This window comes from Triticum aestivum, chromosome 6D, assembly GCF_018294505.1.
Source record: "Triticum aestivum cultivar Chinese Spring chromosome 6D, IWGSC CS RefSeq v2.1, whole genome shotgun sequence".
NCBI lineage: Eukaryota > Viridiplantae > Streptophyta > Magnoliopsida > Poales > Poaceae > Triticum > Triticum aestivum.
Window position 1 is genome coordinate 326,720,110 of NC_057811.1, and position 27,594 is coordinate 326,747,703.

General features: G+C 41.7%; 1 protein-coding gene across 1 annotated transcript; it reads right to left on the reverse strand.

The window, feature by feature from the left end:
• Positions 1 to 1,327: 1,327 nt before the first annotated feature.
• Positions 1,328 to 4,357, reverse strand: LOC123141553 (UDP-glycosyltransferase 82A1). Its single transcript, XM_044560662.1, has 2 exons — positions 3,857 to 4,357; positions 1,328 to 2,529 (listed from the first exon to the last, which is right to left on the reverse strand). The coding sequence occupies exons 1-2, from the start codon at positions 4,341 to 4,343 to the stop codon at positions 1,547 to 1,549; spliced, it is 1,470 nt and encodes a 489-aa protein (XP_044416597.1). The 5' UTR covers positions 4,344 to 4,357; the 3' UTR covers positions 1,328 to 1,546.
• Between the last annotated feature and the right edge of the window lie 23,237 nt (positions 4,358 to 27,594).

The following is a 27,594-nucleotide window of genomic DNA, read 5'->3' on the forward strand; positions in this document are numbered from 1 at the left end:
ACGCGTATTTTTCCTAATTCAAGTAAAATAGCAATAAAATCCAAATAAAATATTTATTTGTTTTTTAATATTTTTCCTCCAATATTTCATAATTTTGGGGAAGTCATATTATCCCCTCTCATATATTTTGATATGAAATATTTCTGGAGAGAAAAATAATTAAAACAAATGACCCTTGTTTCAATATTTGATAAAATTCAAATATGAAAAGGATGAAATCCTCAACTCTCTCTGTGGGTCCTTGAGTTGCTTAGAATTTCTAGGATCGCAAAGCAAATATGCAAATGAAATATGATATGCATGAATGATCTATGTATAACATTCCAAATTGAAAATTTGGGATGTTACACCCACTCTTTTTTAGATCAACCCAAGGGGAGAGTCACTCCCTGAGAGGGGACTTATAATGCTGGTGGCCAATTTTCAAGATCCCAAGGACCAAGTAAGGCCCGGGTCAACAAGAGAGGGGGAGCTTACAGGTGTCCGCGTACAGAAATATTCATGTCACATCTCTTAACATAGGAATTAGTTGGGCTTAATGAGACGGCCGGGTATGTTGACTAAATACAGAGCAACGATTTTCTAACGTTAAAAAACCCCATCCTCATGCCCTTACAAGAACATGATGTCCACTCCCTCAATGGAAGCAAGGACTTCTCTACCAAACATGCCTACAACCTCACTCCATGGGAATCAGAACAAGACACATATGGGGAATCATTTGGGGTACACAAGTATCCAACAAGGTCAAGTTGTTTGCATGGCTTCTATTCCGCAACCGCCTTAACACTCAGGCCAATCTCGCCCACAAGCATATTACCACCAACCAGGAATGCCCATGGTATCTTTGTCACATAGAGGATGCCCCGCACCTCTTCATCTCCTGCCTCTAGTTCGGCATAATCGTACAACGTATGTGTATTACTCTCATCACCCCAACGTCCACGACCTTTGGCATGCTCCACTACCTAGTAGCCTTGACCATTTGGCTAGGATCTCTATTACTTACTATCCCATGAAAAATTTGGGACGCTAGGAATACCAAGGTCTTGAGAGCACATGATCTTCATTCTATTGCTACAGTCGAACTCATTATCTCTGATTTAGACATTTGATTATATAAACAGTGTGATAAGATGGCTGTCTTCTGCTCTACCTCTCCTCACGCGCGGACGTGCGTATGTAAATATCCTTGTATGCGGTCTTGTGCCGCCATACTCTTTTGAATAATATTTATTAAATGACACTTATGTGTCAACTTGTGTACTCACTACCCCACTCCCCCATCCCCCGTGTAGACTCCAACAACAATAAAGAGTGGCCACCATAAATAAATTTAGTATATCATATAACTTCTTGGAATATTGTTCACCTTGCAAACTGATTGAAAATATGGATACGATTTTACTCAAAGCGCATAATTTTACCTAGCTAGATCTATGAAGCATTTCATTCCCTTGAGAAATCATGTCAGCATAAACCTTGTCGAATCGGGATTCACTGAGACAGCAGAAATAAAGCATTGGGTCAAACTCTTCTAGCTTAATTATGTGGCTAGATGCCCTGGAGCAAGGTCATCTCTCTTAATTCCATCAACAAAGGCCTTGAGGTTCTTCTTGGCTGCAAACCTTGCCTCACCCACCGCAACTCTCTCCCTCAACTCATTCATCTTCTCCTGCAACCGTCTTCCATCTTCTCCTTCCAAGATTCTCTCGATATAATCTTTCACGTCGCCTCTGCCACTGCTCCGGAGCCTGATCCCTATTTCCCACATCTTAACGATGAAGGCAGAGTTGATGAACTGGTCACCGGAGACCGGGTAGCACAGGAGACGGACCCCGTGCTGTATCGCCTCGAGCGTGGAGTTCCAGCCGCAGTGGGTGAGGTAGCACCCGACGGCCTCGTGCGAAAGAACGCCTCCCTGAGGCGCCCAGGAGACGACCTTGCCACGGCCGGACACCGTCTCCAGGTAACCGCTGGGAAGGCCGGCTCGCCACGAAGGATCGTTCTTCAGAACCCACAGGAATGGCCTCCCGGTTGCCTCGAGGCCGTGCGCCAGCTCGCTGATCTTCACCGGCCCGATCGGCGCGACCCAGCTTCCAAAAGACACGTAGATCACTGATCCTGCACGTTGCTGGTCAAGCCAATCCATGCACGATCCATCTGCCTGCCACATGCTAGGGTTCTCTGCTGGCAACTCGTGCGGATTGTCAAGTAGTCCGTCGGTTAGCAGTGGTCCGACCTGGAGAATTCGGAGGCCCCGTGGTGCGCCGTGCTGGCGGGAGCCTTCCTCCGCTGCTTCGCCCGGGAAGGAGTTGACCAGGAGGCAGCGGAGGCTCTTGGCGCGCTGTAGGATCTGGAGCCAGAAGGCGAATCTTGATTTCTGCGATGCAGCGCAGCCGACGAGCCATGGCAGCAGCTCTTTGGTGCCAAGTTGCAGGTCTTCGGGTACTACGCGGAGGTTGTTTGCGATCTGGAGGTCTGCTTTTGCTTCATCTTTGTTGAGTCCTTCCGTCGAAATGGGACTGCCTGCGTACCGAATTAAAATTTCCTTTTTTTAGTGAAGAACAAACAAATGAAATAAAACCGGGAAAGCAATTTCTTGTTCAGGTCTACGTGCTGCTATCGTACGCTGACTCGGTGATTGATAGCTCAAGGCCTAAAGCTAAAGTCAACTTTGTTAGTCTGCGCTTAAAGTGTCCCAAATCAGACTCTGTAATGTTATATTACTTGATCAATAAAATGCCCCAAATCAGACGTGCTAAATTCATGCTATGCCAATTTATTGTGATTGTGCATAAGGGCCAACGAAAAAATAAGCGCGCTACAAAATATAGCGAGCCCCTTCTCAAAATGCTACACAAGTTATAGCGTGCTAATAGCGTGCTATATTTCAAAATAGCGTTTGCACAAAATGCTAAATATATCCACAAATAAAGTATTTCAGTACCTTAAGACACCATCGTAGAGAGACATAATCTAGCCAGATAGGAATCACAAATTTTGAACTGAATGTCAAACTATAGTCAATCTATTTAACCTATATTAACTCTGAACACTGAGCACTTAGCCTATATCTACCATGCAATAACCACAAAATAAACCTGTGCTTCCCTATTTTTCTGATATTTTTTATCATTTGAACGTTATAACGTTACACACTACAACGTTATAACGCCCTGTAGCGCGCTAATTACGTGAATAACGCCATAGCGGCTGAATTTGCTAAAATATAGTTTTTCCTTCTGAATACGCTATAACGGCGCTATAGCGTCGTTATAGCGCGCTATTTTTTTCGTTGATAAGGGCACGCCGATCGTTGTCTTGGCAGGTTTTAAGCTATGCCGTTTTATGTGCCGAGTCTTATTTTATCCGTGAGAAAGATGCTTGATCGCCAACCCACCTTAATTACAAGTAGAACTAACAGCGCCTAACATAAACAAAGACGCGCGTCGAGCTCTTTAGCTCTATTTGGTAGGATCTAGGCATCTAACTAGCTAGGCAGCAGTCTCCCTTTGGTACATGGAGCATATCATCAACTCCATACAATTACAATGCACTAAACGCTAATGCATAGGTAACGTAAGTACTCCCTCCAATCCAGATTAATTGACGCAACTAACGTGTGTACTAACTTTTTTGCTATTGCTAGAAATATAAGAATAAATAGTACAGATATCACCAAGATGTATAGTTCTCAGAACCCAGGTGTAGGATTGGATCTCCTGAGCTTTGTGACTTGTGATTGCCAGTGCGCAACGTAAGCTAATCATGCATTTGAAAATACGTTATATGTACTTGGAAGTTGAAATAAGATCCAGGAGCTGGACGCGTGGATAGTTAGATCGGTGCATACCGCAATCTGAGATGAACCCCTTGCTAAGAAGCTCCGGGATAGCAGCCACGACGCCGAAAGTCGCCAGCATCGCCGGCCAAAACCCGACGACTGGCACGCCGCACCGGGAGGCCACGGGGACGGCCCACGATGCGAGGACGTCAACGATGAGGCACGCGGTACCCCTGGCGCCAGGAGCCTGCCCCCGCGCTAGCATCTGCTCCAGGTGCGCGGGCATGTGGTGCTCCATGGCGTGCGCGATGCTGGCGAATCCCGGTGGCTCTTCGTCGTCGTCCGGGATGCCGCTTGGGATCGACGCGAGCGCCACGCCGCCGACGGCGTCGACGCTGCCCATGCGGCGGTGGACGAAGTCTGGCACGGCGACGGTGGCCGCGACGCCCCGCGCGACGAGCGCGCGCGCCAGCTGGAGCATCGGCGTGACGTGGCCCTGCGCCGGGAACGGCACGAGGACGACGGCAGGGTCGACGAGCTCTGGCTCTGCTCCCATGGCGGCCGCTTTCGATCGAGTTGTGGACTTCGATCGGCCTCCGAACGTGGTGTGTATATATATATTTAAAGATGTGTCTGCGCGCGCGCGCGGCGTGGGATTTCTGATTCGCCGGCTGCTTGCTTACTGGCAGTAGTGTCCCTTTCCCTCTCCATTTGACATTCGCTAATTAAAGTTGTTGTTATCTCTTCGCCCACAGGTAAACGCTCCGTCTCATGGTTAGGTGTATCTATTAGCCGTTGCCATCCATGTTTTATTCATTTCCGGTTGTTGCCAGACGTTGACTTGCACATTCCTAAAAGGATGCACATATCTAGTCCCTCCGTTCCGAAATGTAAGTCTTTGTAGAGATTTCACTATAAACCACATACGGATGTATATAGATGCATTTTTAGTATAGATTCATTCATTTTGCTTTGTATGTAGTCTCTCTAGTGGAATCTCTACAAAGACTTATATTTAGGAATGGAGGGAGTAGCAGATTAATTCCACGTGCTTTGATGCCACATATGGCTTGGCAACACACCAAATCTATATTTCCTACTAGCTATTTGCCAGTGCGTTACAACAGGGACATAAATATTCTAATGATTCAACATCAATTATGTCCGACTTATACCTACACTCATCGTATTCCAAATTTTGATAGGATTTATTTTGATTTGAGTATGGGTAAGAGAAGATAAGAAAAGTTTTGATTTAGTTAAGATTTTTTGGTATGATTTGATTTGATTTGGTTATGGGTAGGGAAGACAAGGAAACTTTTAATTGAGTTAAGATTTTAGCAAGAATTAATTTTATTTGATTTGGTTGAGTAAATGAATGTCGTGGTTTTGGAAATTATTAACTTTTTATTTTTATTTCAAGTTACTTTATTTACGCTGGTTTTATTTTATGCAGCATCTTTTGAAATTATCAGAAAAAAGTAAACCAAAGTAAGGGGGAGGCGCGGAGAAAAAAACTGGGGGAGGAGGTGGAGGCGACGCTACCAACCTTCCTTTAATAGTAGAGGTGACTTTCATACAACTGCGAAAATAATTGTAACATCCTAAAATTTTAAATTTTGGAATGTTATACTTATTAAGTGATTATGATTGCTTGTGTGATTGATTGTGTGAAATTAAGTGGAAATGGAAACTTTTTGAAAGTTGAATGAGAGGGAATAAAAGGACTTTCCCAAACTTCCATCTTGCATGAATTCAAATTCAATTCAAACACGAAACCCTAGAGTGAAGATGATATGACTTCTCAATTAAAGAAACAAAAGGGTTTTTGAAAAAGATTTGAAATCCATTTGAAAATATTTCAAATTCAGAAACTTTATGCAACTCAACGATTTTATTGAGAGAAGATAAAATGACTTCTTCAAATTTTTGAGAAAGGGAGTTGGAAGTTCAAAGAATGAATTGAAAAAGCCTTTTAGTTCTTTCTAAAATTCCTTTTTCGCTTTAGTTAAAAATTGAATTTTCAAATTTCAAATTCTATGAAAACATATTCAAAAGAGAGAAGAAATATGACCCTTCAATATATTCAGAGACATTTGAAATATTTTTGGCCAAGGAAAAATAGAAAAGAATTTGTAAATGGTTTGGAATTCAAATTCAAACTCATTTCAAGTTTTTATTCAAATTATTTTTCTCAAAAAAATAGAAATATGGAAATGAAGGTAAAATGATTCCATCCAAGAAATAATTAGGAGAAAATAAATATGAAATCATTTTTGTATTTTGTAAATGATTTTTTTATTTCAACAGTGGCACTATTTGAATTTCGAGATTTTGTAAGTATTTTATTTGCCCCTAGAAATTAGTTCATTAATTTCTCCTGGTCATTTTGGTATATAATATGTCCATAGGGTATTTTTATTTCTTTTATTTTCTTATGTTTCTTAGTTAGTTCAAAAATAGGAAAAATCTATTCATTTGGAAACCCCAGCGCAGGCCCACTAGCCACCGGCCCAACTCGCCCCGCGGCCGAGTCATCCAATCCGATTCCCTCCCCTCTCTCTCACAAACGCGTGGGACCCACCGACCGCCCGATCCCGTCTAGCGCTCACCTTCCTCCTTCACCTCGATCCCCTTCCAAACCTCTTCGGTGCCACCGCGGCAACCCCACCCCCTCGCGATTTCTTTCCGATTGACGTCGCCCTCTACCCCATGCCTACCTCCTATGAAAGGAGCCCCCTCCCGCAGTCGTTCCGCCCAAAAACCCCCTTCCCAGTGCACTAACGCACCCACAATCGCTCGTCGGAGCTCGCCTCTGTCGCCGCCTCCATTGCCACCCTACCGCACCACCCCGACGCCCTCGCCACCATCTATGCACACCACCGAGACCCCGTCGCTCTGATACACCTCCCCGTACACTCCGCCGGGCCGGAGGACCACCGAAGATGCCGCCCCGACCACCCCCGAAGCTCCCTCGTCGGAGAACGTCACCAGACCTCCCTCTTTCTCTTTGTAAGCCGCCGCCACCTCTCCCCTCTGTTAGATCTAGATCTAACGATCTACTCTTATATTATGGGACGGGGGAGTAGACTAGAAGCTTTAGTGGCCGAACCGTTTTCGGTTAGGGACCAGCCGTCCGCTCGCACGCACTCACACTCACACCCTCTAGCCAATAGCAGAGCGCCACATAGCATAGTGACCAACGCCTGCTTTTTTCTTTTCTTTTTTCTTTTTAGATTTCAGAATAGTTTCTGTTTTTATTTTGCTTATATCTTTTATGTTTTAAGTGTTTTTAATTGAATCTTTTTGCATTAGATCAAAAAAAGTATCTAGTTTGTGTAGTTTCATTTTGAGCCAAGTTTGAATAGTTTAAATTTTGAATTTGATGAAATTTGTTTAAATCACTAGATTGCTAATATCTTTTGAACAAAAATAGGTTTTTAATTAATTCTTTTTGCTCCTGTTTTCTAGTAGCTTTTATTTAAGTAGTGAATTAATAAAAAAAATAGTGTATTTTAGATCTGTTTAATTTAGAGTTTAAAAACATAACAATTTATGCTAGTATTAGTGATAGAAAAATTGATTTCTTTTATTTTAAAGTAGTTATTTTTGTCACTTAGTTTTTTTTATAAAACCTTATGCTTAATAAAAACAATGTTTTACTAATAAATAAAATTGTTTTAGTTAAATTCGTAGTGTTAAAACTTGTCAGTTAATAACATAGGTTTTATTTTAACTTTTAACGTGTTTTTTCTTTTGCTCATTTTTTACTCCCTCGGTTTGAAAATAAGAGGTGTATTAGTTTTTTGAGAAGTCAAACCTCTTGAAGTTTGACCAAATTTGCAGAGAAATATATCAATATCCAGTATTTTTTATATATTCCAAAACAATTCTCCATAAATTTTCAGCTCATTTGGAGATGTGCAGAATAGGTAACTTTGATGTAGCATTTTCAGGCCCAGAATTCCAGCTGCCGGCACTCCCCCTGTTTGTGTAAACCTTGCATATTATGAGAGAAAAGGCATTAGAATTACTCCAAAAAAACATTATTATGTATAAAAACATTATAAATAACAGTAGGAAAACATGATGCAAAATGGATGTATCAACTCCCCCAATCTTAGACCTCGCTTGTCCTCAAGCAAAAAACCGAAATCGAAAAACATGCCCACATGCTTAGAGAGAGAGAGAGAGGTGTCGATAAAAACAAAATACGAACATAGAAGCATCATTCTTATTATAATAACAGCAAAGAACTTTAACATAAAACTTTATCACACAACTTTTATCATATAACTTCCCATGAACAAGTAACAATTCATCACAACATTGAAGTATAAAGCATAAACCTTATTGAAAACCAACAAACTATGTTCTCGGTCAACTTTGCAACTACAATTCATCATATTTTTAGGAAGGGTCACATATTGGAGCCTTTAGGCAAGTCCACATACTCAACCATCATTTAATCTTCTATGATTGTTAACACTCACAACACTCATGGACAAAAAATTTCAACCGGACACATAGAAAGATAGGGGCTTATAGTTTCACCTCCCAACGTATTCACCTCAGGGGTGATGTCAACAATAAAAACTCATACTCACTCATATCCAACCGGATATATGTGCCTAGATCTTTCCTCACCGCATGATGCTTGCAAAAAGAGAAAATAAAAAGGAATAAGGAAGAATACTTTGACTCTTGCATAAAAGTAAATACATAAACTAAAACATAGGCCCTTTACATAGGGAAGTAGAGGTTGCCATGCGCTTTTTGTTTGTATGCCAAATCCCTTAATGCAAAATAATGTCATGTTGTATTGCCCCTTATGATAGCAACCTTTATTATGCAGTCTGTTGCTTTTATTATTTTAATCACAAGTTTGTACAACGCTCAATTTTCTCTTACACTAAATGATCCAACATATTTAGAAGCAATTTTTATTGCCTTATTGCACCGATGACAACTTACTTGAAGGATCTTACTCAATCCATAGGTAGGTATGGTGGACTCTCAAAAAAAGATTTTGGTTTAAGGGTTTTTGGATGCACAAGTAGGATCTCTACTTAGTGCGGAGTTTTTGGCTAGCAAAGATATTAGCAAGAACAACATGTTGAAGCATCTATGACAATATAACTTCTATGTGAATATAAACAAACATAAATCATTACATTGTCTTCCTTGTCCAACATCAACAATTTAGACATATATCATTTAATGGGGGCTCACAATCATAAAAGATGTCCAAGATATTGTATTTGCATGTGAATATTCTCTTCCCTTATTAATTCTTTCATGAATTGCATCATTGACCAATGCTAGGTTTGTCAATCTCCAATACAATTTTACCACTTACACTTTTCCTTATGTGATGTCATTACTTACCATAAGATTAGCATATGATCTTTTTCATTTATTTTCCTTTCTTTTTTATGGAAACAAAGGAGTAAAGAAACAAAACTCAAACTACTCTTTATTATATATCTCGCACACAATTACATAGATAGATCGCTAAGAAAGCACTTTAAAAGGAAGGATCAAACTAAATTTTTATTCAACTAAATCATAGGATAGCAAAAGATCGAACTAAAATAGATAAAGGCAAAGATAGTGGTGGTGATACGATACTAGGGCACCTCCCCCAAGCTTGGCACAAGCCAAGGGAGTGCCCATACCATGAACTCAAGTCTCCTTTGTTGGGGAAGATGATGGTGGTGGTGGTGATGAGGTAGTAGCACACTTCAGGCTCAGGAGGTGCTCCAATCTACGAATGATGCTCCGAAGGGCGATGACATGCTCTTGCAACAGAATATTTTCACGAGTGAGATATTTATTTTGTACACGAACCGTTTCAATGATCCTAAAAGCTTCAATTTCAATAGGGATAAGATGATCATAGTACGGTTGAAGGATTTCTTCTTCTTCTGCTACTGGAACGGCCTGCCCTGCTGCCAGAACTTGATCTCCAACGACTTCCTTGACCTTGTCACCCTTCATGGTTTCCTCCGGTTCCTCTCTCTTTAGTTATATCTTCATCAACCAAGCATCCCCTTCTACTTTGTCAGAGGAGGGAGAAGACATGATGCCTGGCCTAACAGATCTGACAGAAAACAGAAAGAAAGAAGAACGGAAGATTTATCCACGATACGGTGGTCAGTACGTTCGAGGGGAATATAAAGATCTTTTATCTTCAGAAACTAGCAAACGAGAGGAAAACGGAGTCGGGAAGGTTCCCGAAGTGGGCACAACCCACCTGGGCGCGCCAGGCAAGCCAGGCGCGCCCTGGTGTCTTGTGCCCTCCTTGGTTGCCTTCCTGGTTGTTTATTATTTTCCTAATTATTGTAATATTCCAAAACTGACAAAAAATATTTTTGCGGATTTTTTGGAGTCCGTTTACTTAACATATCACGTACCTCCTCTTTTTCAGGATTCTGGAGTGTTCTGGAAGGTTTCTTTTATGTGTTCCTCGGGTGTCATTGTTTGAATAATTTTGCTTTCAACATTGATGGGCGTACCTGAGATATAGTGTTTAATTCTTTTCTCGTTGACCACCTTCGGGTTAGTACCTTCGGCATAATTTATCTTGATAGCTCCACAGCAATAAACCTCCTCGATAATATATGGTCCTTCCCATTTAGAGAGAAGTTTTCGTACAAAGAATCTAAAATGAGGGTACAAAAGTACATATTCTCCAACTTTGAATTCCCGCTTTTGGATTATTTTTTCATGCCATCTTTTAACTTTTTCTTTAAATAATTAGGCATTTTCATAAGCTTGGGTTCTCAATTCATCTAAAGAACTAATATCAAATAACCTCTTTTCAACGGCAAGTTTGAAATCATAGTTGAGTTCTTTAATTGCCCAATATGCTTTATGTTCTAACTCAAAAGGCAAATGACAAGCTTTTCCATAAACCATTTTATAAGGAGACATACCCATAGGATTTTTATAAGTTGTTCTGTAGGCCCAAAGTGCATCATCCAATTTCTTAGACCAATTCTTTCGGGACCTATTGATAGTCTTTTTTAATATTAGTTTTATTTCAACTTGACCACTAGATTGAGGATGATAGGGTGATGCAATTCTATGGTTAACATCGTATTTAGCAAGCATTTTACGGAAAGCACCATGAATAAAGTGTGAACCACCATCAATCATTAAATGTCTAGGGACTTCAAACCTTGGGAAAATAACTTCTTTAAGCATTTTAATGGAAGTGTTATGATCAACACTACTAGTTGGAATAGCTTCTACCCACTTAGTAACATAATCAATAGCAACCAAAATATGAGTATACCCATTAAAGGAAGGAAAAGGTCCCATATAATCAAAAACCCAAACATCAAATGGTTCAACAACAAGTGAACAATTCATAGGCATTTCCTGACGCTTACTGATATTACCTATTCTTTGACATTCATCCCAAGATAAAACAAACCTACGTTCATCCTTGAAAAGAGTAGGCCAATGAAAACCATATTGCAATACCTTGTGAGCAGTTCTATCCCGCATGATGCCCTCCATAAGCTTCGAAGTGACATTTCCGTAGGATTTGTTCCTGTTCATGCTCAGGTACACAACTTTAATAATACCATCTACCCCTTATTTATAAATATGTGGGCCATCCCAAAAGTAATGTCTTAAATCATAGATCTTTTTTTCTTTTGTTGGTATGTGAAACTAGGTGGTATATATTTAGCAACAATATAATTACCATAGTTGACAACCCACAAGTATAGGGGATCAATTGTAGCCTTTCTCGACAAGTAAGAGTGTCGAACCCAACGAGGAGCTAAAGGTAGAACAAATATTCCCTCAAGTTCTATCGACCACCGATACAACTCTACGCACGCTTAACGTTCGCTTTACCTAGAACAAGTATGAAACTAGAAGTACTTTGTAGGTGTAAAGGGATAGGTTTGCAAGATAATAAAGAGCATGTAAATAAAATCTAGGGGCTGTTTAGATAAATAAACAACTAATTTAGTTTTAGTAGAGAGCTTTTTGTCACAAGAATGTTATTTGCCCCTAGGCAATCGATAACTAGACCGGTAATCATTATTGCAATTTTATATGAGGGAGAGGCATATGCTAACATACTTTCTCTCCTTGGATCATATGCACTTATGATTGGAACTCTAGCAAACATCCGTAACTACTAAAGATCATTAAGGTAAAACCAAACCATAGCATTAAAGTATCAAGTCCTCTTTATTCCCATACTCAAACAACCTACTTACTCGGGTATGTGCTTCTGTCACTCACGCCACCCACCATAAGCAAATCATGAACATATTGCAAAGCCTACAGCGGGGATCCCTCACGCTTGTGCGACACGGAGAGCACCATAGAACAACACCAATAATAAAACATACAACTCAAACCAATCACGATCATCAATTAACCCATAGGACAAAATGGATCTACTCAAACATCATAGGATAGCTGATACATCCATTTTGCATCATGCTCCAAAAGTCCTGAAACTCCACGGAAGTTATTTTTGGAAATAATAAAAAATATTGGGCCAAGAAAATATCAGAGGGGGCCCACACCCTGGCCACGAGGGTGGGGGGCGTGCCCCCTGCCTCGTGGGCCCCCTGTTGGCCCTACGGTGCCCATCTTCTGCTATATGAAGTCTTTCGTCCGAAGAAAAATCATAAGCAAGCTTTCGGGACGAGACTCCACCGCCACGAGGCGGAACCAATCTAGGGCTCCGGCAGAGCTGTTCTGCCGGGGACACTTCCCTCCGAGAGGGGGAAATTATCGCCATCATCATCACCAACGATCCTCTCATCGGGAGGGGGTCAATCTCCATCAACATCTTCACCAGCACCATCTCCTCTCAAACCCTAGTTCATCTCTTGTATCCAATTCTTGTCTCTAAGTCTGAGATTGGTACCTGTAGGTTGCTAGTAGTGTTGATTACTCCTTGTAGTTGATGCTAGTTGGTTTATTTGGTCGAAGATCATATGTTCAGATCCTATATGCATATTAATACCCCTCTGATTATGAACATGAATATGCTTTGTGAGTAGTTACGTTTGTTCCTGAGGACATGGGAGAAGTCTTGCTATTATTAGTCATGTGAATTTGGTATTCGTTCGATATTTTGATGAGATGTATGATGTCTCTCCTCTAGTGGTGTTATGTGAACGTCGACTACATGACACTTCACCATTGTTTGGGCCTAGAGAAAGGTATTGGGAAGTAATAAGTAGATGATGGGTTGCTAGAGTGACAGAAGCTTAAACCCTAGTTTATGTGTTGCTTCGTAAGGGGCTGATTTGGATCCACATGTTTCATGATATGGTTAGGTTTACCTTAATACTTCTTTTGTAGTTGCGGATGCTTGCAATAGGGGTTAATCATAAGTGGGATGCTTGTCCAAGTAAGGGCAGCACCCAAGCACCGGTCCACCCACATATCAAATTATCAAAGTACCGAACGCGAATCATATGAACGTGATGAAAACTGGCTTGACGATAATTCCCATGTGTCCTCGGGAGCGCTTTTCCCTATATAATAGTTTGTCCAGCTTGTCCTTTGCTACAAAAAGGATTGGGCCATCTTTCTGCACTTTATTTACTTTTGTCACTTGTTGCTCGTTACAAATTACCTTATCACAAAATTATCTGTTACCGATAATTTCAGTGCTTGCAGATAATACCTTGCTGAAAACCGCTTATCATTTCCTTCTACTCCTCGTTGGGTTCGACACTCTTACTTATCGAAAGGACTATGATAGATCCCCTATACTTGTGGGTCATCAAGACTCTTTTCTAGCACCGTTGCCGGGGAGTGAAGCGCCTTTGGTAGGTGGAATTTGGTAAGGAAAATTTTATATAGTGTGCTGAAATTTACTGTCACTTGTTACTATGGAAAGTAATCCTCTGAGGGGCTTGTTCGGGGTATCTTCACCTCGACCAGTAGAGCAAAGAGTTGCTCCTCAACCCACTGAACCTACTGAAAATGAAAATGTCTACTTTGAAATTCCTTCGGGTATGATAGAGAAACTGCTAGCTAATCCTTTTGCAGGAGATGGAACATTGCATCCCGATTTACACCTAATCTATGTGGATGAAGTTTGTGGATTATTTAAGCTTCTAGGTATGCCCGATGATGTTATCAAGAAGAAGGTCTTCCCTTTATCTTTGAAGGGAAATGCATTGACATGGTATAGGCTATGTGATGATATGGGATCATGGGACTATAAGCGATTGAAATTGGAATTTCATCAGAAGTTTTATCCTATGCATCTTGTTCATCGTGATCGTAATTATATATATAATTTTTGGCCTCACGAAGGAGAAAGCATCGCTCAAGCTTGGGGCAGGCTTAAGTCAATGTTATATTCATGCCCCAATCATGATCTCTCAAGAGAAATGATTATTCGGAATTTTTATGCTCGGCTTTCTGACAACAATCGCACCATGCTTGATACTTCTTGTACTGGTTCGTTTACGATGAAGACTATTGAATTCAAATGGAATTTATTGGAAAGAATTAAACGCGACTCTGAAGATTGGGATCTCGACGAAGGTAAGGAGTCAGGTATAACACCTAAGTTTGATTGTGTTAAATCTTTTATGGATACCGATGTTTTCCGTAAATTTAGCACTAAATAGGACTTGACTCTAAGATAGTAGCTTCTTTTTGTGAATCTTTTGCTGCTCATGTTGATCTCCCTAAGGAGAAGTGGTTTAAATATCATCCTCCCATGGAAGTAAAAGTAGTTGAACCTATTAAAGTTGAAGAAAATACTATCACTTATAATGATCCTATTGTTCCTACTACCTATGTTGAGAAACCACCTTTTCCTGTTAGGATAAAGGATCATGCTAAAGCTTCAACTGTGGTTCGTAAAAGTAATACTAGAACCTATACACCTCCTGAGGAAGTTAAAGTTGAACCTAATATTGCTATGGTTAAGTATCTCTCGGCTGATAATATTGATGGGCATGTTATTTACTTCTGTGATGAAACTGCTAGGATTGCTAAACCTAGTGTTAAAGATAAACATAGACCTGTGGTAGGCATGCCTGTTATTTCTGTTAAAATAGGAGATCATTGTTATCATGGAATGTGTGATATGGGTGCTAGTACTAGTGCAATACATGTTGACTTATACAAAGAAATTATGCATGATATTGCACCCTCTGAGTTAGAAGAAATTGATGTCACCATTAAGCTTGCCAATAGAGATACCATTTCACCGATTGGGATTGTTAGAGATGTTGAAGTCTTGTGTGGGAAAGCTAAATATCCTGCTGATTTTCTTGTTCTTGGTTCCCCACAAGATAGCTTTGTCCCATTATATTTGGTACACCCTTCTTGAATACTATTAATGCTAAGATAGACTGCGAAAAGGATGTTGTTACTATTGGTTTGGATGATATGTCTCATGAGTTTAATTTCTCTAAATTTCGTAGACAACCTCGTGATGAAGAATTGCCTAGTAAAGATGAAATTATTGGTCTTGCTTCTATTGCTGTGCCTCCTAGTGATCCTTTAGAACAATATTTGCTAGACCATGAAAATGATATGTTTGTGAATGAAAGAAGGGAAATAGATGAAGTATTCTTTAAACAAGGACCTATTCTGAAACACAATTTACCTGTTGAAATCCTAGGAGATCCTCCTCCACTCAAGGGTGATCCCGTGTTTGAACTTAAACCATTACCGGATACTCTTAAATATGCTTATCTTGATGAAAAGAAGATATATCCTGTTATTATTAGTGCTAACCTTTCAGAGCATGAAGAAGAGAAATTATTGAAAATTCTCAAGAAGCACCGTGCTGCTATTGGATATACTCTTGATGATCTTAAGGGCATTAGTCCCACTCTATGCCAACACAAAATAAATTTGGAGAAAGATGCCAAACCAGTTATTGATCATCAACGACGGCTGAATCCTAAGATGAAAGAAGTGGTAAGAAAGGAAATACTAAAGCTCCTTGAGGCAGGTATAATTTATCCCGTTGGTGATAGTCAGTGGGTAGGTCCTGTCCATTGTGTCCCTAAGAAGGGAGGTATTACTGTCGTTCCTAATGATAAAGATGAATTGATTCCGCAAATAATTATTACAGGTTATAGGATGGTAATTGATTTCCGCAAATTAAACAAAGCTACTAAAAAAGATCATTACCCTTTACCTTTTATTGATCAAATACTAGAAAGATTATCTAAACACACACATTTTTGCTTTCTAGATGGTTATTCTGGTTTCTCTCAAATACCCGTGTCAGCGGATGATCAAGCAAAGACCACATTTACTTGCCCTTTCGGTACTTCTACTTATAGACGTATGCCTTTTGGTTTATGTAATGCACCTGCTACCTTTCAAAGATGCATGATGGCTATATTCTCTGATTTTTGTGAAAAGATTTGTGAGGTTTTCATGGACGATTTCTCCGTCTATGGATCCTCTTTTGATGATTGCTTGAGCAACCTTGATCGAGTTTTGCAGAGATGTGAAGAAACTAATCTTGTCTTGAATTGGGAAAAGTGCCACTTTATGGTTAATGAAGGCATTGTCTTGGGGCATAAAATTTCTGAAAGAGGTATTGAAGTTGATAAAGCTAAAGTTGATGCTATTGAAAAGATGCCATGTCCCAAGGACATCAAAGGTATAAGAAGTTTCCTTGGTCATGCTGGTTTTTATAGGAGGTTCATTAAGGACTTCTCAAAAATTTCTCGGCCTCTGACTAATCTATTACAAAAAGATATACCATTTGTCTTTGATGATGATTGTGTAGAAGCATTTGAAATACTTAAGAAAGCATTGATTTCTGCACCTATCGTTCAGCCACCTGATTGGAATTTACCCTTTCAAATTATGTGTAATGCTAGTGATTATGCTGTAGGTGCTGTTCTAGGGCAAAGAGTTGATAAGAAATTAAATGTTATTCAATATGCTAGTAAAACTCTAGACAGTGCCCAGATAAATTATGCTACTACTGAAAAAAGAATTCTTAGCAGTTGTATTTGCTTGTGATAAGTTTAGACCTTATATTGTTGATTCTAAAGTAACTATTCACACTGATCACGCTGCTATTAAATATCTTATGGAAAAGAAAGATGCTAAACCTAGACTTATTAGATGGGTTCTCTTGCTACAAGAATTTGATTTGCATATTATTGATAGAAAGGGAGCTGAAAACCCCGTTGCAGATAACTTGTCTAGGTTAGAAAATGTTCTTGATGACCCACTACCTATTGATGATAGCTTTCCTGATGAACAATTAAATGTCATAAATGCTTCTCGTACTACTCCATGGTATGCTGATTATGCTAATTATATTGTTGCTAAGTTTATACCACCTAGCTTCACATACCAGCAAAAGAAAAAGTTTTTTTAAAGATTTGAGACATTAGTTTTGGGATGACCCACATCTTCATAAAGAAGGAGTAGATGGTGTTATTAGACGTTGTGTACCTGAGCATGAACAGGAACAGATCCTACACAAGTGTCACTCCGAGGCTTATGGAGGACACCACGCTGGAGATAGAACTGCGCATAAGGTATTGCAATCCGGTTTTTATTGGCCTACTCTCTTCAAGGATGCTCGTAAGTTTGTCTTATCTTGTGATGAATGTCAAAGAATTGGTAACATTAGTAGACGTCAAGAAATTCCTATGAATTATTCACTTGTTATTGAACCATTTGATGTTTGGGGCTTTGATTATATGGGACCGTTTCCTGCCTCTAATGGATATACACATATTTTAGTTGCTGTTGATTACGTTACTAAGTGGGTAGAAGCTATTCCAACTAGTAGTGCTGATCATAACACTTCTATTAAAATGCTTAAAGAAGTTATTTTTTCGAGGTTTGGAGTCCCTAGATATTTAATGACTGATGGTGGTTCACATTTTATTCATGGTGCTTTCCGTAAAATGCTTGCTAAGTATGATGTTAATCATAGGATTGCATCTCCTTATCACCCACAGTCTAGTGGTCAGGTAGAATTGAGTAATAGAGAACTCAAATTAATTTTGCAAAAGACTCTTAATAGATCTAGAAAGAATTGGTCCAAGAAACTTGATGATGCATTATGGGCCTATAGAACTGCATATAAAAATCCTATGGGTATGTCTCCGTATAAAATGGTTTATGGAAAAGCATGTCACTTGCCTCTCGAACTAGAACTTAAGGCATATTGGGCCATTAAAAAGCTCAATTATGATTTCAAACTTGCCGGTGAGAAGAGGTTATTTGACATTAGCTCACTTGATGAATGGAGAACCCAAGCTATGAGAATGCCAAGTTGTTTAAATAAAAAGTTAAAAGATGGCATGACAAAAGAATAGAAAAGCGTGAGTTTAATGTAGGTGATTATGTATTACTATACAACTCTCGTTTAAGATTTTTTGCAGGAAAACTTCTCTCTAAATGGGAAGGTCCTTACGTTATCGAGGAGGTCCATTGTTCCGGTGCCATAAAAATCAACAACTTCGAAGGCACAAATCCGAAGGTGGTGAACGGTCAAAGAATCAAACATTATATCTCAGGTAATCCTATAAATGTTGAAACTAATGTTATTGAAACCGTAACCCCAGAGGAATACATAAGGGACACTTTCCTGAACGTTTCAGACTCCGAAAAGGAATAGGTATGTGGTACGGTAAGTAAACCGACTCCAAAACAGTTCTAATGGCAACTTTTCTCCGTTTTGGAATATTTAGAAAAATAGAAAAATAAGAAGCAGTCCGGGAAGGACACGAGGCCTCCACGAGGGTGGAGGGCGCGCCCCCTGCCTCGTGGGCACCTCGTGCGCTCTCCGGACTCCGTTTTCTTGCATGATACGTATTTTCGTCGGTAAAAATTCATTATATAATCTCCCGAAGGTTTTGACCACCGTATCACGCAATTATCCTGTGTTCTTGTTTCGAGTTGTTTTCTGTCAGGGTTGTCAAGGCCAGGCATCATGTCGTCCCCCTCCTCCAACAATGGTGACAACGATGCTTGGCTAATGAATATAGAGCAGAAGAGGGAAGAACCCATGGAGATCAACAAGGATGAAGGGATCAAGAAGGCCATGGAGGACCACGTTCCGGCAACAGAAGACATCCTTCAACTTGATCACAATCTTCTTACCCCAACTGAGATCGAAGCTTTCAAGATGATTGAGTTAGCTCGTATACAAAACAAGTATCACACGTGAAAATATTTTGTTGAAGGAGCATATCATTGCACTCAAGGGCATTATCCGCAAGTTGGAGGATCTCTTACGCTCGATGTGCGACTACCCATCATCACCACCATCTTCTTCACTAGCAAGGGAAACATAATCATATGGGTATGGGCACTCCCCTTGGCAACTGCCAAGCTTGGGGGAGGTGCCCTGGTATCGTATCACCATCACATCTCTATCTTTACCTTTTTCTTAGTTCGATCCTTTTAGTAATATCTTGATCTAGTAGAATAAAGTTTTAGTATGATTTAGCTTTGAGTTTTGCCTTATGATCCCTCTACGTAATCGAGTCCATGAGCTATATAATAAAGATTAGTGTTGAGTCAAGGGCTTGATTATCTTGCTATGATCTTGAGGGAATAAAAGAAAAAGAAAGAATAAAAAGAAACAAAGAGATCATATTGATCTTATGGAGAGTAATGACTTCACATATAAAGAGTATGATGATTAAAAATTGTTGAGAGTTGACAAACATAGTTTTGGTCATTGTTGCAATTAATAGGAAGTAACAAAGAAAGAGAGGTTTCACATATAAATATACTATCTTGGACATCTTTTATGATTGTGAGCACTCATTAAAATACGACATGCTAAAGAGTTGATGGACAAGGAAGACAACGTAATGGGTTATGTTTTCTTACATCTAAAATAAAGTATATTGTCATGGACCATCCAACATGTTGAGCTTGCCTTTCTCCCTCATGCTAGCCAAATCATTTGCACCAAGTAGAGATACTACTTGTGCTTCCAAATATCCTTAAACCCAGTTTTGCCATGAGAGTCCACCATATCTACCTATGGATTGAGTAAGATCCTTCAAGTAAGTTGTCATCGGTGCAAGCAATAAAAATTGCTCTCTAAATATGTATGATTGATTAGTGTGGAGGAAGTAAGCTTTATACGATCTTGTGATGTGGAAGAAATAAAAGCGATGGACTACATAATAAAGGTTCATATCACAAGTGGCAATATAAAGTGACGTTCTTTCGCATTAAGATTTTGTGCATCCAACCTCGAAAGCGCATGACAACCTCTGCTTCCCTCTGCGAAGGGCCTATCTTTTACTTTTATCTTCTACCTTATGCAAGAGTCATGGTGATCTTCACCTTTTCTTTTTACATTTTATCCTTTGGCAAGCACAGTATGTTGGAAAGATCCTGATATATATATATCTAATTGGATGTAAGTTAGCATGAACTATTATTGTTGACATTACCCTTGAGGTAAAAGGTTGGGAGGCGAAACTGTAAGCCCCTATCTTTCTCTGTGTCCGATTAAAACTTCATAACCACAAGTATTGCGTGAGTGTTAGCAATTGTGAAAGACTAAATGATAGTTGAGTATGTGGACTTGCTGAAAAGCTCTTACATAGACTCTTTCTGCTGTTATGATAAATTGCAATTGCCTCAATGACTGAGATTATAGTTTGTTAGTTCTCAATGAAGTTTCTGATTCATACTTGACATTGTGAATAGATTATTACTTGAGCATAAGAACTCATATGACAATATCTATATATGTTGCTGTTATAAGAAAGATCATGATGCCCTCATGTCCGTATTGTATTTTATCGACACCTCTATCTCTAAACATGTGGACATATTTACCGTTATCGGCTTCCGCTTGAGGACAAGCGAGGTCTAAGCTTGGGGGAGTTGATACGTCCATTTTGCATCATGCTTTTATATCGATATTTATTGCATTATGGGCTGTTATTACACATTATGTCACAATACTTATGCATATTCTCTCTTATTTTACAAGGTTTACATGAAGAGGGAGAATGCCGGCAGCTGGAATTCTGGGCTGGAAAAGGAGCAAATATTAGAGACCTATTCTGCACAACTCCAAAAGTCCTGAAACTCCACGGAAGTTATTTTTGGAAATAATAAAAAATACTAGGCGAAGAAAATACCAGAGGGGGCCCACACCCTAGCCACGAGGGTGGGGGACGCGCCCTACCCCCCTGGGCGCGCCCCCTGCCTCGTGGGCCCCCTGTTGGCCCTCCGGTGCCCATCTTCTACTATATGAAGTCTTTTGTCCGAAGAAAAATCATAAGCAAGCTTTCGGGACGAGACTCCGCCGCCACGAGGCGGAACCTTGGCGGAACCAATCTAGGGCTCCGGCAGAGCTGTTCTGCCGGTGACACTTCCCTCCGGGAGGGGCAAATCATCGCCATCGTCATCACCAACGATCCTCTCATCGGGAGGGGGTCAATCTCCATCAACATCTTCACCAGCACCATCTCCTCTCAAACCCTAGTTCATCTCTTGTATCCAATTCTTGTCTCTAAGTCTGAGATTGGTACCTGTAGGTTGCTAGTAGTGTTGATTACTCCTTGTAGTTGATGCTAGTTAGTTTATTTGGTGGAAGATCATATGTTCAGATCCTATATGCATATTAATACCCCTCTGATTATGAACATGAATATGCTTTGTGAGTAGTAACGTTCGTTCCTGAGGACATGGGAGAAGCCTTGCTATTAGTAGTCATGTGAATTTGGTATTCATTCGATATTTTGATGAGATGTATGTTGTCTCTCCTCTAGTGGTGTTATGGGAATGTTTGGCCTAGAGGAAGGCATTGGGAAATAATAAGTAGATGATGGGTTGCTAGAGTGACAGAAGCTTAAACCCTAGTTTATGCGTTGCTTCGTAAGGAGCTGATTTGGATCCACATGTTTCATGCTATGTGTGACGCCCGGATAATTAAGCTATAGTAACACTCTACTAATGATGCCATGTCACCTCGATTACTGTTGCTAATCTCGCGTTAGTTCAAAACTGATTCAAATTCAAATTTAAGATCAAGACGAACAGTTAAAGTTTTCAAAAGTGAAAACTAAAATGTTGTAAATGTGTTAAATAAATCCTGGGTAATAGTGGTGAAGAAACCTAAATTTAATAAAATGATTAAGTGTTCAAAATAATTAAAACTGTAGGTTAAATAATAAAATAAATGCCTTTTGAATTTTATAAAATATTAAACTATTTTAGTTGGGATAAGAATTAATGTGGCAGTGGTTTATTTAAAAGTACCAATTTAGGTGTTAGTGATAATTTTTACTAAAACTAAAATAAAATGTAACTAAAATAAAATAGGAAAGAATAAGTAAAAATAAAGGAAATACAAAACAAAAAGATAAAATAAAAAAGAAGCCCCCTGCCCCACTGGGCCTTAGCCCAGCCGGCCGGGCAGCGCCTCGGGGTCGTTCCCCCTTTCACTGCTGTAGCGACCGAGCGCCCGAGCGCGCTCCCGCCGGACCACCTCACCGGCGGCGCCGAAGAGGATAAGGGCAAAGCCACAGGCTCCCCTCGTCTCCGCACCCCACATGCCCCCTCGCCCTCCCCCGAAACCCTAGCGCGCCCACAATCCCCCTCTCGTCCCCTTCCTCGCCTCTGTTCGAGATGCCCGAGCGCCCCCGTCGTCGATCGCCGTAGCCGTGGCCACATTCGTCCGTTCGTCGCCCCGGCAAGTCCTACAGCTCCGCCGTGGTCCTCTGCTTCCACTACACCGCTGGATCGAGCCCCGGAGCCCCTCACGTCGCCGCACTCTTCTTCTTCTCCGGCTCGGCCACCGCATCGTCCTCGTCCTTGATCTACGCCACCGGTCCTCCCCGAGCCCTCTGCCCAGACCCCACGCTCCCCCGGTGAGCTCCTGCGCCGAACGAGTCGTCCCCTGCCCTCTCTAGCCGCCCGTAGCCACTACCCCGACGAAGCCCGAACCACCGCCGCCTCATTTGGTCGCCGGCGCGTCTCCGGTGACCTTTTGGTCACGGGCTAGTGCCCAACGTGCTCGCCGTGTTGCTTAGAGAACGCCCAGCCCTTCCGTTCAAGCTGCTACACGACGTAGCGCCGTCTCCGTCAAGCACCCGTACGCGCCGCCGCCTCTGCTCGTCGCCGGCGCCGATTCCGGCCAAGTCCGGCTGCGCTACCGCCACCACTCGACGAGCGGCACCGTCAGCGTTCGAACACAAGCAAAACCGCGCAAAACGGTGCCCCGTAGCGAATTTTTGAGCGTCTCCGGCGAACTCGCCGCCGCGGAGAGCTCGCCGGCGCAACTCCGGCGCCGGCCGCCGACGTGGCTGGCCTGGGGCCACCCCAGAGCCACTGCCAGTGGGCCCCGTGGGCCCAGTCAACTGCTGACCAGGCAGCCCAGTGCCACTGACACGTGGGCCCCATCGTCTACATTAATTAATTAAAATGTTTTAATAATTAAAACCTAATTAGTTACTAATTAGAGACTGACATGTGGGGCCCATTAGCTATTTAACCTCAGATTAGTTTAATTTAAACTCTGTTAATTAACAGTGGCTGACATGTGGGCGCCACCTGTCTGGTTTGACTGGTCAGCCGACCTGTTGACCTGCTGACATCAACATTGCATCATGCTGATGTCATAATTCCCTTTTCTGTTAATTTAAATAATTCCAGAAAATGGTTTAATCTTTGAAAATTCATATAAAATAATTCGTAACTCGGATGAAAATGTTTTCTACATGAAAGTTGCTCAGAAAAATCCAGCGAATCCGAATACGCGGTCCGTTCATCTGTCACATGCCCCTAGCATGCTGAACATGGAACATTCCCCCTCCGGTCATCTGTTTAATACAGGTCCAGAACCGGGAATACATTCCCAGTTGAATTCCCCCTTCACCTTTATCGTGTAGCCATACATTAGGTCACACCCGGCACATCATATTGCCATGTTATGCTTTGTGATGCTTTGATTGCTCTGTTATTTATTGTGTTCCCCCTTCGTAACTTCTTTCCGGTAGACCCTAAGACCGATGCTGGTACCCATGTGATCGACTACATCGACGACGAACCCTTCTTGCCAGAGCAACCACGCAAGCCCCCCCTTGATCATTAGATATCGCCTATTCTTCTCTATACTGGTTGCATTAGAGTAGTGTAGCATGTTACTGATTTTGGTTAATCCTATTCTGTTGCATAGCCTGTCATTGTTGCTACAGTTGTTACCCTTACCTGCTATCCTACTGCTTAGTATAGGATGCTAGTGTTCCATCAGTGGCCCTACACTCTTGTCCGTCTGCCATGCTATACTACTGGGCCGTGATCACTTCGGGAGGTGATCACGGGTATATACTATATACTTTATATACATGACACATGTGGTGGCTAAAGTCGGGTCGGCTCGTTGAGTACCCGCAAGTGATTCTGATGAGGGGGCTGAAAGGACAGGTGGCTCCATCCCGGTAGAGGTGGGCCTGGGTTCCTGACGGCCCCCGACTGTTACTTTGTGGCGGAGCGACAGGGCAGGTTGAGACCACCTAGGAGAGAGGTGGGCCTGGCCCTGGTCGGCGTTCGCGGATACTTAACACGCTTAACGAGATCTTGGTATTTGATATGAGTATTGCCATTTGGTCTATACGCACTAACCAACTACGCGGGAACAGTTATGGGCACTCGGCGTCGTGGTATCAGCCGAAGCTCTTTTTGACGTCAGCGATTGAGTGGCGCGCGCCGCATTGGACCGTAAGCTCGCGCTTGTATTAAGGGGGCTAGGTCTGCTTCCGGCCGCGTATGCAACATGCAGGTGTGCAATGGGCAATGGGCCCAGACCCCTGCGCGCATAGGATTTAGACCGGCGTGCTGAACTCTCTGTTGAGCCTAGGTAGGGCTGCGACGTGTTGATCTTCCGAGGCCGGGCATGACCCAGAAAAGTGTGTCCGGCCAAATGGGATCGAGCGTGTTGGGTTATGTGGTGCACCCCTGCAAGGAAGTTTATCTATTCGAATAGCCGTGTCCCTCGGTAAAAGGACGACCCGGAGTTGTACCTTGACCTTATGACAACTAGAACCGGATACTTAATAAAACACACCCTTCCAAGTGCCAGATATAACCCGGTGATCGCTCTCTAACAGGGCGACGAGGAGGGGATCGCCGGGTAGGATTATGCGACTTCAATCTACTCTCTTCTACATGCTGCAAGATGGAGGCTGCCAGGAGCGTAGTCTTCGACGGGATTAGCTATCCCCCTCTTATTCTGGCATTCTGCAGTTCAGTCCACTAATATGGCCCTTTACACATATACCCATGCATATGTAGTGTAGCTCCTTGCTTGCGAGTACTTTGGATGAGTACTCACGGTTGCTTTTCTCCCTCTTTTCCCCCTTTCCTTTCTACCTGGTTGTCGCAACCAGATGCTGGAGCCCAGGAGCCAGACGCCACCGTCGACAACGACTCCTACGACACCGGAGGTGCCTACTACTACGTGCAGCCCGCTGACGACGACCAGGAGTAGTTAGGAGGATCCCAGGCAGGAGGCCTGCGCCTCTTTCGATCTGTATCCCAGTTTGTGCTAGCCTTCTTAAGGCAAACTTGTTTAACTTATGTCTGTACTCAGATATTGTTGCTTCCGCTGACTCGTCTATGATCGAGCACTTGTATTCGAGCCCTCGAGTCCCCTGGCTTGTATTATGATGCTTGTATGACTTATTTATGTTTTAGAGTTGTGTTGTGATATCTTCCCGTGAGTCCCTGATCTTGATCGTACACGTTTGCGTGCATGATTAGTGTAAGGTCAAATCGGGGGCGTCACAAGTTGGTATCAGAGCCGACTGCCTGTAGGAATCCCCCTTCCCAACTCCTTGGCCGAAAAGTTGAGTCTAGTCGTTGCAAAACTTTTACTAACATGGTTGTGCGGCTTACGGGCCCACGTCGCCATTGGGTGGTAGTAGGATCTTTTATTCCTCGACCTTTACTCTGGGACTCTAAACTCTCTCCTATTCGGGTTAAATGATTTTGCTAAAAAGACTAACTGTAGGTTCTCGTAAATACTTTCTCCCGGAGAGCCTCTTCCGGCCAGATGATCGCCTGCTGCACCAGAAGAATCTGAAGACACTCTCTGATGCTTTCCCGAGACCCTAGTACCCTTCGCCATTGCGATCCCTACCACCGATAAATCTTTATGGATAACTACATACTTTTGTCGTTCATACCTTCATCCCCAGTTGCCCTTGTTATTAGAAGGTGCCCTCAAATATTCTCCGATGTTCTCGAGACTTTGTGCTCGTTGCTTTTGCAATTCCCTACCACTGATCTATTGATAAATACTTACACCCGTCGTTCTTAATTTTATTCCAAGTTGATCTTGTTAATACAAGATGCCCCGAACCGCTCTCCGTTGTTCCAAGAATCCTTTGAGCTTACTGCTATACAGTTCTTGCCTCATGAATACCCTGACGGATAATTCCTCGCGCTTATCGAGTATCCGCTCTTTCCAAGTTGTTCATGTGTTTCACAAAAGTTTTCGAAATACCATTCGATCTTCCAAAATCCTGAGCATCCTCTTGCTCTTGGAATTCTTGCTTGCTTGCATTATGGTTAATCCCATAAGTCCGGCAATCTTATTGGCATGCTTTGTCAAATATCATTTTGAGTCCATTGATTCAATATGTTGCGAATGCTCGCAATCCTCAATCATATCCTAGAATTCATCCTTCTGGCCCATACGTCATTTTTAACATGAGCTGGATCTCGACCAATCAAATTGTCGTCGTTTGTACCCCTAAGCTTACTCAAGTTATCCATCCTTAATCAGAGCATTTGCTTCTGATCCTTTGATTTGGAAACTATAATTCCTTTACATGTGAGCTTTGAATTAGGTTGTTTCTTCTATAATCCAATGCCTTCACATTGTTTCTTCCTCTGGTTGTGTGCCGATACTCACATCAGCTCCGCTATGGACCGTCGGATCCTTTGTTGGAATATCATCCGACAGTATCTTTCGTATGCAAAAACCTCAAGAAGTTCTTTCCTTGATACACAATGCCTTCAGTAGATTGTATCCTCTCGTTTTGTCACCCATGCTCTACTATCGAGCTTGAGTCATTTACCCATGAAGTTTGTGATATATGTTTCCACGATGCCCCGATGGGTTGAACCTAGGCCTTCCTTAATATGTGTGACCTCGAAAGTTTTCACGAGTCATACTCTTCTAGTATTTTTCTAGATAAAATTTCAACATTACAACTTCTTCGAAAATGAGAAGTGAATGAAAGGTTATGCATTAGAGAAGTGGGAGTCGACCTTGAACTTTGTGTTCATGCCCATGGACACGATGTAGATCTTATCATTAACAGCTTCTCTTAAATTAATTATTCCCTTGGTATAAGTTCATCTTATATCTGGGATCTGGCCTTTTGCAATCATGGTTCCGACCATGTTCTCCTTTAAATACCATTTCTCGTACAAGTTTAAGCACTTGTCTTCTGTAGATCAATACCCCAGTCCAACCTTTACTTTGGTTTGTCGTCGAGTGTTACCCCCTGGTATCTCGAGATTATCACGGAACTGCATAACTTATTATGAGTTCTCCATCAAGTATTACATTCTCATTGATTCCAATTTTTCACGGGCTCCGAGTTATTAAACACTCAAGGACATCGATAACTGAATCGAGTCCGCATCACGATTAAACAACTCTTCGTAATCTCCTTTGCTTATGAGTTCGTACTCGATCACGTCATCCCTAGCCTGCTCGGCTATGTCATTATCGTGCCGATTTTAACTGTGCTACCTGGTCTTTCCCAGCGCACAAATTTCGACAGTGAGCTAATCTTGCGTCGATCTTCCTCGTC

Coding starts and splice junctions, on each gene's coding strand:
- LOC123141553 (XM_044560662.1), bottom strand. CDS start 4,343: ATGGGAGCAGAGCCAGAGCTCGTCGACCCTGCCGTCGTCCTCGTGCCG. Junction 2,530..3,856: donor GGGGTTCATCTCAGATTGCG/GTATGCACCGAT, acceptor TTCGGTACGCAG/GCAGTCCCATTTCGACGGAA.